This window comes from Sparus aurata, chromosome 8 (assembly GCF_900880675.1).
Source record: "Sparus aurata chromosome 8, fSpaAur1.1, whole genome shotgun sequence".
Lineage (NCBI taxonomy): Eukaryota > Metazoa > Chordata > Actinopteri > Spariformes > Sparidae > Sparus > Sparus aurata.
Genome location: NC_044194.1, coordinates 17,918,103 through 17,935,275, shown reverse-complemented (window position 1 = coordinate 17,935,275; position 17,173 = coordinate 17,918,103). Strand labels below are relative to the sequence as shown.

At 43.6% G+C, this 17,173-nt stretch overlaps 1 protein-coding gene across 6 annotated transcripts in view; it reads left to right on the top strand.

Annotated features, from left to right (window-relative positions):
- pparab (peroxisome proliferator-activated receptor alpha b) overlaps positions 1–17,173 on the top strand; it is a 40,828-nt gene that overhangs the window by 12,055 nt on the left and 11,600 nt on the right. For 3 of the 6 annotated variants that reach the window (XM_030425229.1, XM_030425226.1, XM_030425230.1), the window contains exons 2-4: positions 10,645–10,893; positions 13,076–13,239; positions 15,598–15,736. In XM_030425229.1, coding sequence (XP_030281089.1) covers positions 10,686–10,893; positions 13,076–13,239; positions 15,598–15,736 — 511 coding nt within the window. In that variant the 5' untranslated portion in view covers positions 10,645–10,685. Of the gene's footprint in view, positions 1–6,035; positions 6,146–6,263; positions 6,329–10,644; positions 10,894–13,075; positions 13,240–13,282; positions 14,083–15,597; positions 15,737–17,173 lie in introns of those variants that run through there. The other 3 variants (XM_030425228.1, XM_030425227.1, XM_030425231.1) reach the window with 3 other exon arrangements.

The window sequence follows — 17,173 nt, the reverse complement described above, 5'->3', positions numbered from 1 at the left end:
GCTTGTTTCCGGTCCACTTTGCTGTTTGGCCCTTGTTTCTGTTGAGACAATGATGTCTGATCCGCATCCAAGTGAGCCGTCACCTGCAGAAATCCTTATTGATGACCTACCCCTCACCTTGGCTACTCTCCCACCCTGATTCTACAACCGACTAAGCCCACCCTCTTTCAGTTCCAGTCCAGACAGCAACTTCTTCCTTATTTTTAACCTCATTGCACTTCTCTTCTGTATACGTCTGACGTGAGTTTTGCATGTTTGGTATATCGGAGGCCTTTAACACCACTATGTATTGGTAGTACTAAGTCGATAAGCGGTTGATGGCTCAAGCCATCAGTCGAGTAGTAATCACATGTATACGATATGAATTTGTTTAAGTAAATCAGTATGTTTAGTTGGCGTCAGAAAAGTTTTGAGTTCAAGGGCTGAGCAGGAACAGTACAAGTGAGATTGTTAACTTTGTCATCGCGCTCAGGGCGGGAATCTCAAATGCTTCAGGTAATGTTGTGCTGGTGTGTTCTAGGTTGCAAGTTGTGCAAACATATGGAATTTGACAAATGTTCAATCATTCCACCACTTCCTGATTGATCAGCAACTGAAAAGGTGATGGATAGCGAAAACCTGGAGGGATATTGAGCCATATTTCGAGGTAAAACAATGTATTTGATATCCCCTCAGATGATGTTAGCATTCAAACACTTCCCAGCTAACATAACTGCTTGATTTCATCCAGCATGTTTTACTTCCTGGCTTAGAACAATGTCTCCAAGATAGCTGTGATATTTTAGAATTCATTAATTATTTTTAACATTAATGTTAGCCAGAACGTGGTGTGATGCTAACACTAGCTCTTGTCTAATGAAAATTATTGGATTAGCAGATATGTTGTTTTACCTTGAAATCCGGCCCTATGTCCCTCCAGATTTTCACTATCCGTTTTAGTGGCCGATCAATCAGGAAGCGGTGAAATGATAACAATTTGTCAGATTCCTTTTGGTCAACGTAGAATACAGCAGTAAGACATTTGAGTTTCCCAATAGTCGCCAAGAAGACACAATTCTTGTCCAAAACATGGAAATAAATAACTTCCAACTTCACAAAATAACCTGATGGATGATGTATAATGTTACTTACTAAATAACCTTGCTACAAACTCACTTCTGTCCCTTGTCATGTCCCTCTCTGAACCCACCATGCCTTTGTCATTCATAAATCATGTTGGTACTGTATTTCTCGGAGACTGTGTTTGGCTCTGGCCCAGCCGGGCTCAATGGGAGGCTTCTGATCCCTGTCCTGTTGCCCGCTTGGCAAAGTTTGTTTTAGATGAAGATTTCTGATGGAAAAGAACATGAGAAGCAACAAAACAGTAACACTGGTTGTGTGAGCTGTGTCGGTTACATGAGGTGATTGCAGAGGGGTGTGTGTGTGTGTGTGTGTGTGTGTGTGTATGAATGAAGAGACAGGCTGTTGGAAAACAAATATCTATTTCAAGCTTTGTGATTGCGGCCACTGCTTACTTTCACCAAAAGAAGATCATTTTGGGTTTTCGTTGTACTCAGTGATCCCGATACAGTAGCAAATTTGTGTTGCTGTCACTGGGCCTGTGTGCTGCATGCCTCCCCACAAACACGTAGGCTGGTTTGGCAGCCAGAAAGGGGGAACTCAGGACAGTGTCGTGCTGGAAAATGTAATAAGATACACACAGCTGTCTGAGCCGAGAGAAATGCTCCCAGATTCATGTTGCTCTCATCTCAGTTTGGGTGATTTCTGCAATCTGGCACTCTCCACTCCATTGTCTGTCAGCATTGCAGGAACTCCCTCAAAACAGTTTTGGGAAAGTCCTCGAGCACACCTCAGCACGAAGATTGTTGGAGTTGAGTTGCATGAAATGTCAAAATCACATCGACCCAAATCAAAAGATATTCCATTTACTACTGTATGGAGACACAGCTGGAAAAAATGCTAAGAGTTTAGCATTTCTGCTAGAGAAATGCCTAACATGATCTGTACAATTGCTGATCAATTGATTATCATTTCAGCCCTTAAAGTGCAATATGTAAGAATTTGTACCCTGTCGAACCTACTCTAAACAACTTCAAATATGGCTACTACCCGCTGCTAGCACACAGCTAACTGTAGTTAACTGTGCAGCTAGCAATCGTGACTGACTGGGAGCTCGGACCACGGGGGGACGTTGGTGTTGTTTTCTATTGGACTATCACCTCCTCAGGTACAAGATGGTCAGGTGCTAATATGGTTAGCATGCTAACTTTAGTAGTAACACAGACATCTTTGGCATAACATCAGACCTGTTATTTCTTCATATATGCTTTTGATCATCTTAATGATATACACTAATATTGTTACATAGTGCAGATTTCCTCCAAGGTGCTCTATGTACATGTACAGTTGAATAACACAAAGAATTTAAATACCCCCTGTAATGTTGTACCACATGCACTGTCCTGCTAAATCAAGCCACAGCATGCAATCATTTTCTTGGCAGCCGCTGCAGTCAAGATGGTCAGTCACAGTTCAGACACAAATCGAGAGCTTCGTCCGCTGTCCCGGTGTCTCTGTGTTACCAGGGGGGCGATGGTATTGTATCTTGGCAGAGCCTCAGGGGACGGAGCAACTGGTAGGGCATAACAGACTCACTTGAACATTCTCTTCTCTTGGGCAGCGGCCATGATATCTACATGATGCTGATGATACATGAGAATTTTTTTATTTCTGGAGGGGGAAGGTGTACCAGACCGCTTCCAAAATGTGAGTTTGTACCGGTCTGCTCGAGCACACAGGGACGTAATATTCAAACTTGCTCATCCTCGTATTCAAGCCTATGAAACTGCACGCACATTACTGGAGCCAGATCCAAATGTAATGCATTTCTTATTCAGCTGGAGAAGCTAAATACCGTCATCTTTTTATCTGCCGCCCAGCAATATTGCTGTATATCGGCACATGATGCAACGGGAGGTAAACCAGTAAAATTTAGTAAAGACTACAAACCCAGCCAAACGATAACATGGATCATAAAGTGTATTTTAAGGTGACTCATACAGCTGACTTATGCAGGCACTTTATGGTGTTGTTGGCCAACTTTAATACACGCTGGTCGTGCCTAGCCCTACATCTGCCGAGTTGGAAAAGATTGCAGCAGTTTCCCCACTCTGAAATTTACAGTTTGGATGTGCTGCAGGGAGGTTTTGTAATGGTGGCCTGCGTGATACTTGTGACAGATTGGGAAATAAGAACAAAGTGGCAGCCATAATCTGGCACCAAAAACCGAGGTGTTGCTTAAGGACAGTGTCATTAGCATTTGACGATTTTAGCAGCTGGGAAAAGTGAGGGTCGAGCCCGCCAGTTTTCAGCTGCAAATACATCCAACACACTGGGATAGTTTGTTAAGCCATGGCTGTACAGCAGGTCAAGGTTACACAGCAGCTGTGTTATTTCTCCATATGATGTTGGTGCATGGGACGCCAGCCAAGGCAGAAAAAATAGACTATGGTGTTATTGATAACTTCCTTTAAATCATGGCTGCAGATTCACTATCTTCTATTTGCTGCATGCCTCTGAGCCAGGCACACATGCTCCATAAAGTCAGAATTGCTCTGAAATTGCTCAGTGCTTCAGCATTCGGCCTTTTGCTATTTAGTGTTTAACAGGTCAGTGGAAAACAATATTCATCACGTACTGAGAAAGGTTTAATGTGTCAGCCAAGGAAAGGGACAAAGATAATCATCCTCCCTTGCAGTCTCAAGAGAGGCAGATAATGACAGCCGGGCAAACTGAGCAACATATACTTTAGAAACATATATTTAATGCCAAATCGTACGCCAAACAAATAGCAGACAGCATATCACCTGAGTAGCTGCTGATCCAGGCTGGGGGCTCTGGTTTGATGAGAAAGGACAAACCGGGGCTAACTGGTTAACATGCTAACTTAAGAAGACATCCCTGCAACAGTGGTTGTCCACTCAACCAAAAACATGTAACTGATCTTTGACATTTTCAGTTTCCTAAAACTGCCAACTATAGGCAGTGATTAACTTTACTTGACAAAGTTATTTGTTCATATGGAAAATGATTTTACTCTGGGATTGTTTTGGCTCCACAACACACACACATACACACACACACACCCACACACACACCCACACACACACCCACACACACACACACACACACACACACACACACACACACACACACAACAACACACAGACACACTTTCCACCACGTAATGCTGCGCGATAAAAACAGCCGCCATAAGCGGTCGGGTCACCATAGACCTTTGAGGTAACGTGATACACTGTCACATTGCACCTTCCGAAGTGTTTTATGGTCAGATTGTATCGTCTCTGTCTTGTGAGCCTGTGTGAGCATGTAATTATTGTTTTGACACTGAACACGCTGTCAATGCAGAGGTCAGAGTCCACAGGGGTTTATGTAACTTATTTTTTTTTTTTTTATTTCTCAACTCTGTGCAGCAGTGGGTGGTTGATATGCCGACGGCCAAACTGAGAGCTCATCTTGAGTAAGACTCTGCCCCTTTTAGAAATGGAATAACTGACACGTGCAAATTTCCTCCAGGTGTTAATAGATCATTTAAAAAATATGACATATTGAGTGAGGTAGCTCCTTTTTGGAGAGCCACAGTGGCTTTGTTGGATCAGCAAAAACACTTTTATCCAAGATTTATGTCATGTCATGTTTTGAATAAGAACAGTGTTACACACATGGAGATATAGTCATAATAATAACAGGCTGTGTCTTTATTTTTACTTGTAATAAACTGTTCTGTCCCAGTACTGTAGGCTGTAGGTGCAATCCCACCCAGTTTCTGAAAAGGTTGCTGGAGTCATTTGTGCTTTCATATCACTAAAACATGAAGCCATGTTGACTTTTGATCTCATTTGGCTTGCTTATGGTGTGAAAAGATTGATTGTGTGTGACTAAACATATTTTAATGGGCCGCGGCAGTGATATTGCATGATTACATAACCTCTTCTTCTAAGCCGTTGTGGATGAGGAAGATCCAGTTCTTTAAAGTGCTCTAAAAATAGACAATTCAACATCTCTGAAAACTCACTGCTAAAGTTGTACACTAGATCTTCTGGTAATGCGGATCATATTATGTGATTGGAAGCATTTTATGGCAAATAAATTGTGCTCAAAATATGAGTAGGGAAGTGGAAAGAGAGTCTGTAACCATAACTATAAAAAAAAGCATACAGAAAGAACATTTAATCCTTACAAATAGCAAGAAGGCAACCTAACATCTGCGCTGGATTGATTACATGATATCATCATATGTTTATTACCAACACAATAATCAATGTTGAATTTTGAATTTCACGATTATCATAAATATTGGTATATTGTGACATCCCAGGTATGATGATATGTAAGCAAATCCCTAAATTCTGTATCCCCTCTTATCAAGTTTGCAACATTTTTATCAAACCAACATTGCTGGTGTATAATGTGGTTTCAGAAATGTCTCAGTTAATCTGCACATAAACTGCAATTCCTCATGACAATAACGTAATATTGGAAAAACGCGATGCATGTTCATCATCATGGCGGTGGATTAAGCAACCAAGGAACGTTTGCTTATAGATTTCTAGATTGTAAAAATGCATGAATGTACAGCCAAAATTACAAACACTCACAGCATACATTTTACGCCAACAGTTAAAATGTAAAGTGGGTTATAGTTGAACTAAAATTTGCAAACACAGCAGTTTGGACCTTCAGGTCTAAAAATATCCACCGAAATGTGCCTTGTGCTTTACATTTAGCTGCCATTGACCCTGAAATGACGAGGCTAGTGACCTGATAACAGGGTGACTGGACTGTCATACGGCCCATCTGTCTCATCCTGCAGCTAAAGTCCAATCATTTCCCCCGGCCTGCACTTTGGTCAATCTCCATAACGATAAGAGGGCGCCGGCCAGCATATCAGCCCTCAGTGATAAAGGTTCACTCGAGTGTTTACACTGCGGGCACGGTCCAGGCTGAGCTCATAGAGCCAACTCTTCAAACAAATGGACAAGGCGGAGCCGGCGGGACAGCCCCATCAGCCCACATTTCTGCTCTAAGACCACCGTTATGTCCGTCGGGGCCCTCCTTCTAACAGGTCTGTCAGCACTCAGGCGACGGGGGGGGGGGGGGTGTTGGATTAAACATTAACCTGGTGTCTGCTCGGCTCTTTTTCACACACAAACACACACACACAGATAAACACTGAATGATCGTACTAATTCTATGGAAGAGCTGGATGTCATGTTGTGAGGTGAAGACTTGTTTTTGGATGAGGAAGGTAGGGAAGTTGTTATTTGGTTTTCGTATCCGCTAAACTATTCTTACCAGCAGTGTTTGGAAACAAATGCATCTTAAGGACTGGTAGCACTGGTTTTGACACTTTGTCTTCATTTATTTCTTCTCATTGCCAAGGTATGTTCTCCTGTACTTGGAAGGAGTACAGTGCTGTATTTTCCAAGGCTTGGCGAGACAAGCCCATGCACAACTCTAACGTCTTGGTCTGCAGCCAGCTCTGTCTGGGTTGTCTCGTCATCATCGCACTCTGTGTTGTCCTCGTCGTTGGTGGATTTGGAGAGCACAAAGCTTTATTGGTGGTCACAGAGACGATAGGTGGTTAAAAGCGGGGGGGGGCTGTGTTACTATTCTTATTTGTTTCAGATACCAGCTGAAGCTTGTCTGTATGCAGAGATAACACGATACTTCTTGAGGGACTGATATCACTATTCAGAAGGTCGGCTCAGCAGTGAGCAGGTGATTTGTAGATCATTTTCTTGAAGTTCTCAGACGGCTGTGTAAACTAACCTCACACTGTTCTATGTCCTCTCCTGTTGGGAGAGTAGGAGGCCGTCTACGTGCCTGGGTCATGTTCGGAGCCTGTTTATCTGCCCTCAGCAGGAGCTTACGGGCAGCTTCAATGTCTGCCTGTCTAATGTGGGTCTTGACTGCAGTGAATGAGAATAACTTGGGGGGCTGGGTGAGCAAGCTAAGCAGCAATCCATCGGACGGTATGGATTATTCATGCTCCACGCATACATCCGGCCCCGGTGATCACTAGTGCAGACCCGTTCACACACCGGTCTGTGATGGGATTTTATTGATTTTAATGAGGGATTGAATTCCAGCGGCAGCAGGCCGCCGCTTCCTTCACATACCCACTGATTTCAAAGCGTGATCCGTGTGTCGGCATTGCCATGACATCGTCATGACGACCTGGGTGGCTCTTGGTAAGCGTTCTTTTGTGATCGCAACCCCCCATCCTCCCCTTTGTGGGCCCCGACCCTAACCCACACAAACGCGTATGACCTTGCTCATCTTCCTCTCTCAGTGTGCACGGTGCCCTCAGCAGGCCTGGTTGAGTGAGCACAAGAGAGGTCTTGACCTTAGAGGACAAAGGCTTCGCATTGGTGCAGAAGCCGCTGTATTCTTTCTCACCCTGCGTCACTTGCTCACTCTGTCTTTGCACATTGCTGATAAAGACCCTGTAATGAAGCTTAACTTGCATTCCTCTCCATCACCCCCCTTGCTGTCTCTCTCTCTCTCGATCCAAATCAGAGAGCTCTGCAGCGTGAAGCTAAGCGGCTCTCTGTGTTTACATTCTCGTGTTATGTTGGTGGAAACACAAAGGTTAGCTTGGTCCACCACTTCATAGCTGCTGGTAGAGGGTCACAAGTTCAGAAAAAGGACTCGGGTCTTGCGTGTTATATAAATAGAAAGTCATGCGTGCAGTGGGTGTGCAGTCACACCTATTGTAGCCTCAAAAGTCCTCTTTAGATTGATCTATATCTGGCAACTGCTTCAAGTAAAGTTTTTACTGATCTCAGGAAAAAAAAAAAGTTTTTCATACTCATCTCTCCACTGGATAATAACTTGTCAGGGTTAGTCGAGTGTTATCCAAACAGACAGGATGGATGTTGGTCAAGCTGCAGCCAAGATGCTTCTTTATTTTTCCCCTTGAAGCACTGTTATAATGAGACGGTGCTGAGTGAAGCGAGTGTATGAAACAGGATGTCCTCTAAAGGAAGACCTGAGGGTCAGGTGCTAGGGGCTGAATGCTAAAGAGGTTTGCTTTATCCTAGCGGAGCTGACACTGCCTCCATTCAGAGTTACAAGTGTATTGTAGGGTGAGTAAAGCAGCCCGCTCACGTGCCAGGCCTCTTCATGTCGAGTTTTTCACGGGTGGGAATCTACGGGATCTTTACTATTGGGTTCATTTTAGTTCATCTCGGTTGCGATTCTTATTGACGTCATTTTGTTCATTGCATCTTTGCTTCTTGACCTGGTCTTAAACCACTGAATTTACACAACTCATGTAGAAGTTTCACGAAAAATGAAATTTAACATCTCGCCTCCAGTTCTCACTGAAGGATAGAAAACCTGTGTCGACTGCATCACACTCATTCAGATTAATTTAACCTTTTGCTTTTATTTCCTTTCTCACTGCTGCAAGTTGTTGCACCACGCTGATCTCTATCATTTAATTACGTCTGCTTACCCATGAGATCACGTCAGCACGTCTGCAGAGCCATAAAGCCAGAACGCTGAAATGTTTTTTTATCAAAAAATCTCCCAAATCTGTTAATATTGGTCAAAATTGCACCAAGTTTTGACACTGCAATGCTTTAGGGTTTTCAGCAACAAACCTGCCAAGTGTGTGGTAGGTCGGATGAATTGTTCTTGAGATACAGTATGTGAACAACATATCGACAGACGTACAGAACCTTCCCAAGGTTCTTGCATGTCTTCCTCCTCCCTGAAGAGTTAAAAAAAAGTCACTGTAAGAGAGATTATCTTTTATTATTTAGAGTCACATAGCAACATCACTGAACAGAATCACAGTTACTTAATCCATTCTATTTGCCCTCTGCACTCAAGGTGAAATATTATGCAAATGATATAGAGTTTCAGCAGCGTCATTCAGATCTATCATTAGATCTTTTAAATAGACTCCGAGGGAGCACTGAGGGCAAACATTTTGAGCATGCTGTCGGTCTCTATTCTCACCGGCAGACAGTACACTACACTCGCCTTTTTAATACAGACTAAAGGCGGTCATGTGAAAAGGTGTGGAATGGTTGTGAACAACCAGCAGCTGCTGTCTTGTAGCCGTACAGTCACCCTCACACCCACCTTCTCACCTCCCCCTCGTTTGATGTTCTTAGCGGGGCCTGATGGAGAGGGCTTACTGAAGACTGACCTAGTTTACATGCGGATGTATGAAGTTCTGATATGTGATATAAAGTCCGTTACCCTTCTGGTCTTAAGCTTAGCCACCAAGACATTTGCAGCTCATAGCTCCTCCCAGTTTCCACTCTGCAATTCAGCAAAATCTCAACCACTAACTGTACAAGCCAGTCTGTCGTGTCTCTTTTAGCCAACCCCAGGCCCAGCCTCAGCCTAAGCCAGCCCAGTGACCTACATTCAACCCTCCACATGTCTCTGTGCCGCACTCTCCTTGCTCTATCCCCGGTCTTTCTCTTTCTGCAGCACTATGAGGTTAGTGAGGATAAGGTTACTGCATTTGGATGGACAGCTCAGGGGAGCAGAGGGGCCTGTGTTGTGTCATAAGATCCTCCATGTCTTTCATTCTTTTACTGCCCACTGACCCATTGCGATGTGCAGCACCTGTCGGTGTGGATGGCCATAGTAGCATCAGCTCTAATCATTAGGACTAAATGTATCAGTCAGTGCTATGTTGAATCATGTGCACTGAAAGATAATGTGGTATTACTCCGTGGCGTTGATGTTGACAATGTCATCAGATTTAAGCCATGCTAGTGCTGTGACTTTATGGACGGCGGTGTCGGTAGGTCAGTCCACCAGTTTGATCCAGAGTGAAATATCTCGACAGACACTCAACGGTTGATATGAATCTGTGCACAGACGTTCTGATGATCCCCTGACTTGTTTTCTAGTGCTTCCAGCCAGCTGTTCACTCATCTTGTAAAATATCTCGACATCCACTTGGTGGTACAAACATTCATGATTCCCAGATGACATAACCTATGGAGCTGCATGGTTTCATTAGTTGATTAAGTGATTAGTCAATTGAAAGAATATTAATCAGCAACTTTTTTTCATAATCGGGGTCGTCAAGCAAAACTATCAAACATTGCCCAGTCCCAGCTTCAGGATTTGCTGCGTTTGGGCTGTTGGTTGATTATAACATTGTTGATCATTCGTGAAAATAACTGCCGGATGAATTGATAATGATAAATAATCGTTGATTGCCCTTATGAGAGGCCCGTGTTTCCCACACATATATTTTACTGCGGCGGTCCTCCCAGCTACATTAACAGCCGCCAAAGTATATTTGGTGGCATGTTCTAGCATTTTATACTTGTTTTTTTTTTTTTTCTTTTTGTATGTCTCCAGGAGAACGATGCTACACATCAGCATGTTAGCATTGTCATTGTAAGCGTGTTGGCAAGCCGTGTTAGCATCGAGCCAAACCGCTGCTGCGTTTGAGCCTTGTAGAGCAGAGATGACTTTTCACACGAGCAATCGTCTTGTCTTCCTGTATCTGTCCGTGTTTCCATATCCCATATTTGACCTCTTCGTCTTCTTTGTCCCCCTCTCCCTTTCCTCTGTCTCCAGTCTGATGAGTGAGAGTGACGGCAGCCCGCTCCTCTGCTGCGATGGTCGACATGGAAAGCCACTACCATCCCCCTTCGCCCCTGGAGGACTCGGTGCTGGGCAGCCCTCTGTGCGCCGGTGACGACTTCATGGGCGGCATGGAGGAGCTCCAGGACATCTCCCAGTCCATCGACAACGACGCCCTCAGCTCCTTTGATGCCCCCGAATACCAGTCCTCCAGCAATGGCTCTGAAGGTTCCACTGTTTTAGGTGAACTCACATTACCCCTGAACTGAAATGATCTCATTAGATTTGAGAGATGACAATGTGGGGTTTGTTTCCATACTGTTATTTTACCGTTTCAAAGTGTCCCCCGCAGCTTAGTGTGATCTCATTGCCGTTTCGTTGTCGTCAGAGCACGGGCCCCTTGTTTCAGCCCCTTAATCCTTAATTTGCTCCAACTGAATGTTCAAAATGGGACATACATTTTGCATTGAGAGCCCTTTATTTAGTTACAAAGTCTGACTGGCCCCCTTTTTATTTTTTAACCCTCGAGGCATAGTTCCTTCATCTTAATTGGTTTGTGTTCGGTGCGTTTTTCCAGCCAATTTCGCCCATGTTTCTTCTTCTCTCTCCTGCGCTATCTACCTCTTATTTTCCATGCCCTCTTGTTTTTCCCCCATGTCCTCCACCAGCCCTCCTCCTCGCCCCAAATCCAATGAGTAATTCCCACATTCCTCGGCCACCATGCACCACCTCTCAGGAAACATTCATTTTGCTGCTGTGTTTCCTCCCAACTGAAAGTCCCACGGACATCTGAGAAATGTTTACTCCTACAAAAATTGTGCAACAAGTCAACGAAGAAGCCGTGAAAGATAAACATTTGCAGGAAGAATAGAAGGTGTGAGTGAGGGAGTGGGACAAAAGAGAGGGAAGTGTGAGGAGAAGATATCCTCGGAAACATTTGGTGATGTCATGGAAAAGTCAGTGAGAGGGTGTTTAGGATATATGGGTGTTTTCAGAGTGCTAACTGCGAGAGACAGGAGCAGGAAGAAGAAACACCGACATGCGTTTCTTGTCCACACTCAGTTGAAACATGTGAACTTCTGCACCAGACACAAACACACCTCCGGGTCCACTGCCAAACACCGCTTATCCCCGTTCTGGCGTCCCTCAAGCGGCTCATGTGGCTTGACTTAGTGCCAATGTTTTCTACCATTTCATCTTTGCTATTTGTTTACCAAGAAAGTTCCACCGACCGTGCGCCCTTCACCAGATGGAAATGGAAACCTGCTGGCAATCTATGGCAAGCCCCATGACCTGTCGTCCTAGAGCGAGATCAGTAACACTACTCCAGCACTGTTATGTGGTCCGACAGGCAAACACACTACAGACCGCATGTTAATGTTTGCTTTGCTGTGATGGAACGAGCTGCCTGGTCCATCACAGCAAAGCAAACTTGTATTTTGTTCTCAAATTTTCTCAAGGTAATAGCTATATTTGTGTTGTCTGATTGTGGTGACAAGGGCAACTTGTATCCTATCGTAGGTGCACTGTCTGCCTCCTGGCACCACGCATGAAACTGAACACCGCAAACACAGTTTTACTAAGTTTCATGAGAAATGGGAATTAGTCAGGGGTATATGTGTATGTACTGAACTGGTTCATACAAAGTGTTGTACAGCCATCTCAAGACAAAAAAACACAAAAATAGGTTCTGTAGTAGAGGGGTGGCAGTGATTAATCATTTAAACAGGGATAACTGCAAATTCAGAAATTCAAAACGGTCTAAGGGGAGAGGGTTTTCCGTGCGATTTGGCATCCTGACAACCACTTTTTGGCTGTAGATTTCTAGGAATGCAGTGTGCAGTCGTCTAGTAATGTTGTATGCCTTTGCAAAGACACTGTGTATTGTGCACACAAAACATCCATTATTACTCTAAAAGTTGTGATGAACTTGGGAGCATGAGAGAGGCCGAACAAATCAAGAACATCTGTGTACAACAGTACCAGTACAACTGCTAAAGTGCTCTTGAGCCAAGTGTTTTTTTTTTTCCCTCAGGTCAGAAAATATGGATTTATTTGGGCATTTTTTGGCAAATAGTGCATTTAACGAGGACCACTGAGTGCAATGGTGCGGCTCATTGTTTTTAATAAAACAACAATGAGTGTTCTGCTGAAATTGACAGAAACAAACAATACGACCAGACTAATCCTCCCAATGCTTAGGTTTTAGGGGGGTCAGTTGGCACCAATGGAATTGAATATTCATATTTATGTTCTCATTAGTACAGTCCCCTGAAACTTGGTGTCGTTGTGTTTTATTTGCCTTGAGAATGAGCTTTTTATAGCAGAGGGAGCGGGTCTGCCATGTCGCACCTGCATGTTTATACAGCAGCCCATAATGTCCAAACTAACAAACTCTAATTCACCATGTGCTTTTGTTTTGCAGATGCCCTGACGCCCGCATCCAGTCCGTCGTCGGTAGTTTACAGCATGGCGGCGGGCCAGGAGGACTTCTCATCTTCCTCCTCTTCACTTAACCTGGAGTGTCGAGTCTGCGCCGATCGCGCCTCGGGCTACCACTATGGAGTGCATGCTTGCGAGGGATGCAAGGTGAGATGAAGACTGTACACATGAATTATACAGTCAGACAACAGGATGGGTCTTTTGCTACCACGTTAGGTGTCGGTCAAGACTGGATCGACGTGAGGATTGATAGTGGCTGAGCGGTTGGGTCTCGTGCAGTTGTTAGAGGACTGAATCCAAGCCTCTGCCTAGTCTAGTCCTAGTCTCTCTCATCTTCTTACCCTCCACTGCTGTTTTACAGTACTTAGTGCTTTCTCTCCCTCGGTCAATATTTCTGTCATTATTCATCAATCGGCCCTTCCCTTAGTCACCCCCCACACAAGCACAGATAATCCAAGGATCACAAACAGCCTGACTCGAGTCGATAAATTGTATTTGGATGTCTTAAACTGAAGAAAGTAGGACATGCCCAAAAAATCCGGAGGCAGTGTGTCTTGTGACTAATGGTAACTCGTTAAAGCATCAGACATACCACTCTCGGCCTTTGCACATGGTCGCTCAATAATCCTTCAGTTAATTGTTTACTAGTTATGTTGGAGAACAAGCCAAGGTTGGTTTTTAAGAGGCACCCAAGGACAAAGATAGTGTAACTTGTGGTGTGTGCACATGTGCTTTTTTTTCGGCCGCCAGTTATTGAATTCTTTATGTTGTGTATGTTTTTGTTTCCCCATCAGTCCCTGAAGGGTAAAAAAACTGAAGGCAAAGTAGCCACTGAAGCAAGAGACCCTAACCCACACCTCCACACTGTGAATCCAGTGGGACAGCAGTGGGAGTGTGAAAGTCAGGAAGTGATGCATAAAGTCAGTAACTCCCATCATGTCAACATGCTGCTACATAAACATTCACAGTGTAGCAGCAACTCATCAAAGTGTGAGTGTCTTGCATTAGTTGTCTCTAATAAATATCAAAGGCCACGGTCAGTCCTCAGGCTATAGTCATAGATATTAGACCTATGCATGATGACACATGGCTGTAAAACAGTAAAACAGTAGGTTATCACCAAAGTCAAGGTATGTTTAGCTTAACATTTACCTTAAGGAGGGAGTCATTAGAAGTTCATCCGTCAGACATGACCTATCACTTGTCAAAGGGTCATGGTCAGGCTGCAGTGTCGTCAGTGTTTCTCAATCAAGTCCATGATGTCTGTCAATGAGTCAGCAACGCTCGTCGCATTTCAATGGCTTCTCCAAATCTGGACCTGAATTGAAGTGTCCTTCTTTTAAAAAAATCTATAAGCTTTCATTCAGAGGTTTACACTAGAGAGGAAAAAAGGAAATAAAGGGGGAAAAAGAGGGGAAATGCAACATTGGTCGCCTACTGGGAATTGAACCAGGGAAGTTGCAGTCACAGTTGATGGGTCTCAACATCTAGACCACTACCGAACCCCAAAACAGGCTTGTTTTACCAGGATTTATCGCAGATGCCCCCTTTCAGCCTGCGGTATCCCACAATCTTCTGTGTGCCTGTAAATTATCGAGGATTGAAACTACTGAAATCAGAAATGTATGAAGTGATAAATAAATAAAGGGCTCAATAAATAAATGAATGTGCCATTAAAGGTAATATGAAAAATAGATGTAGACATTCATTCATAAAATGTGACAAACGGTTATTTCTGTTTTAATTTCCTCCATGTGTTCTTTTGCATAATGAAGCAGAAATGCATGAGGAAGTATATGAAGCAAATATGGCAAAAAAAAGGGGAAATGCAAAGGGAACATGATAAAGAACTCAATACAGAAATAAATATGTAAAAAGAAATACACGACAGAAAAACTAAAAATGTTACTTAACATGCGCTCACATGGTTGTAACATCTCTGTGTCGTCTTGTATAATCGCTTGTATGTCTTGTAATGCGCGTGTACTTTGGCACACGGGGATGACGTTTTTGGATAAATTTGCTCCTAAGTGTGGCTAAATCTGTTATTAAGCAATTCCCAAGACCGTTTTCTACTCTCCAGCCAAGCGCAGACATGCCACTTGGTCCATCTGCTCCTCGCCCAAGTCAAATGTTTCTTTTGTGAAGGTTGTGTAAGCAAGGAGAAACTGATGGGGAAATTATGTATCCGATCTTGTCAGGCAGCGTTCATACGGGAATAAATAACTTTTCTAATGGCCTACAGAGTTGGTCAGTACTTGTTTTTCTGGATCTTGAAACTGGTTTCATAACAGCAGAGTTTATTAAAAGGTAAATTACGATTCTAGAATTCTAGCTCAGGTTTTTTTCTCGGTCTCACTTATTTGCTGACTATTCTGTTCTCTGGTTCTCATGTCAAATGTATACAAATGAAAATAATTACTGTCACTTTGGTTCTTTATGCGAGCAGTATTCACATCCTAACAATTGTCTCTTTATTTCAATGGTTCCCACTCATTCCTCCAGGGTTTTTTCCGGCGGACCATCCGTCTGAAGCTGGAATACGACAAGTGCGAGCGCCGCTGCAAAATTCAAAAGAAGAACCGCAACAAGTGCCAATACTGCCGCTTCCAGAAGTGCCTGTCAGTGGGCATGTCCCACAACGGTGAGTCCTAACGGGCAGGGCAGGTCAAGGCACTGCCGCACACCCAGCACACACTCATGCGTGGCTCTTATTACTTGTAAGCACACACTACTTAACAGAGTGCCATAATTGTGCAGATGCCAAGAAAGATTGAACAGGCACGTACGCACATAATTAGCACAAATAAGCAAACCAACACCACAGTTTGGTGTTAAGTGACATGTTGAGGCAAGAGACTAACTGAAGACTAACCCCCAGTGTTGGACAGCTTCTTCAAAACAAACCTAGTTAAGTCTTTTGACAATGTGTATTTTCATTTATTTAGAAAAAGTACATTTGATTTTGATCTACAAATCATTCCCGTGCTGTACACTCCAGTCCTTCTGTGTCCGTGCACGCTGGAGTCATACTGAAATGCAACAGCCGAACCCTCTGAACCCTGTTTGGTGCAGTTAGGTGAACTTCAGGGGGAATCACATGAGGCAGTGAGCCTATCCACTGATTATGTGATTTTTCAAACCTGCAAACACCCATGCAGAACACCAATGTTGAGCTTCGCTGCTTAGACAGATCAGGAAATCAAGAGAGCACAAAACATAAAAAAAAAAGTTATCATTGATGCTAATTAATCACATGGCATTTGTGTTAATTCTGTTTCTATAAAAGTTTATTTAAAAAAAATCAAAATTTTGCTTCTCTGAAGTGTTTCCACAGTAAGTCAAAATCAGACTTATTTTGAAGTTCCGTTCCGTTTTATTTTTCCGCTGTTTTCCGTGGGGGTTACTGGGGCCAAATCCCGTTACTGTGGGCGAAGGCCAGGGTACACCCTGAATGAGTAGCCAGCTCATCGCAGGACCCTTACTGGCAGAGGCTGCCACACAGGTGCCAACTGCACATCAGGAGCAATTTTGGGGTTCAGTATCTTGCTCAAGCATACTTCGACATATAGCTCAGTTCCACACCAGGGGAGCCGGGATTCGAACCAACGACCTTCCGATCACTAGTCCACCGGCTCTACCCACTGAGCTACAGCCGCCCCACTTATTTTGAAGTTCTAGATTTAAAAAAAAAAAAAGTATTACATTTTTGATAATCTAGCACATGCTTGTTCAGTCTGATGCAAACAGGTTTGGGTTTCAGTCTCGACTATAAGAGTGAAAACACCTGCACATCTGTGAACACTTTAAACACAATATTGTCTTTGTTAAAAGACATCAGATGTTCACCTCACTGCTGCTTATCTTTGTACAGGGTTATTGAGGTTTAAACATGAGACTCTTGAGAGTCTTGTTTACTCTGTATAAACACAGCAGATGTAATGCCGACCCTTGGCCAAGGTCAACGTCTTGACTGGGGAAAAAAGCACTGAAATAGATGTGGGTGGGTGTGCAGGTGCTTGTTTATTCTGGTAGAACAGTGTATTTTTGGCAGAGGGATCAATGCAGTCGGTGGGTTCAC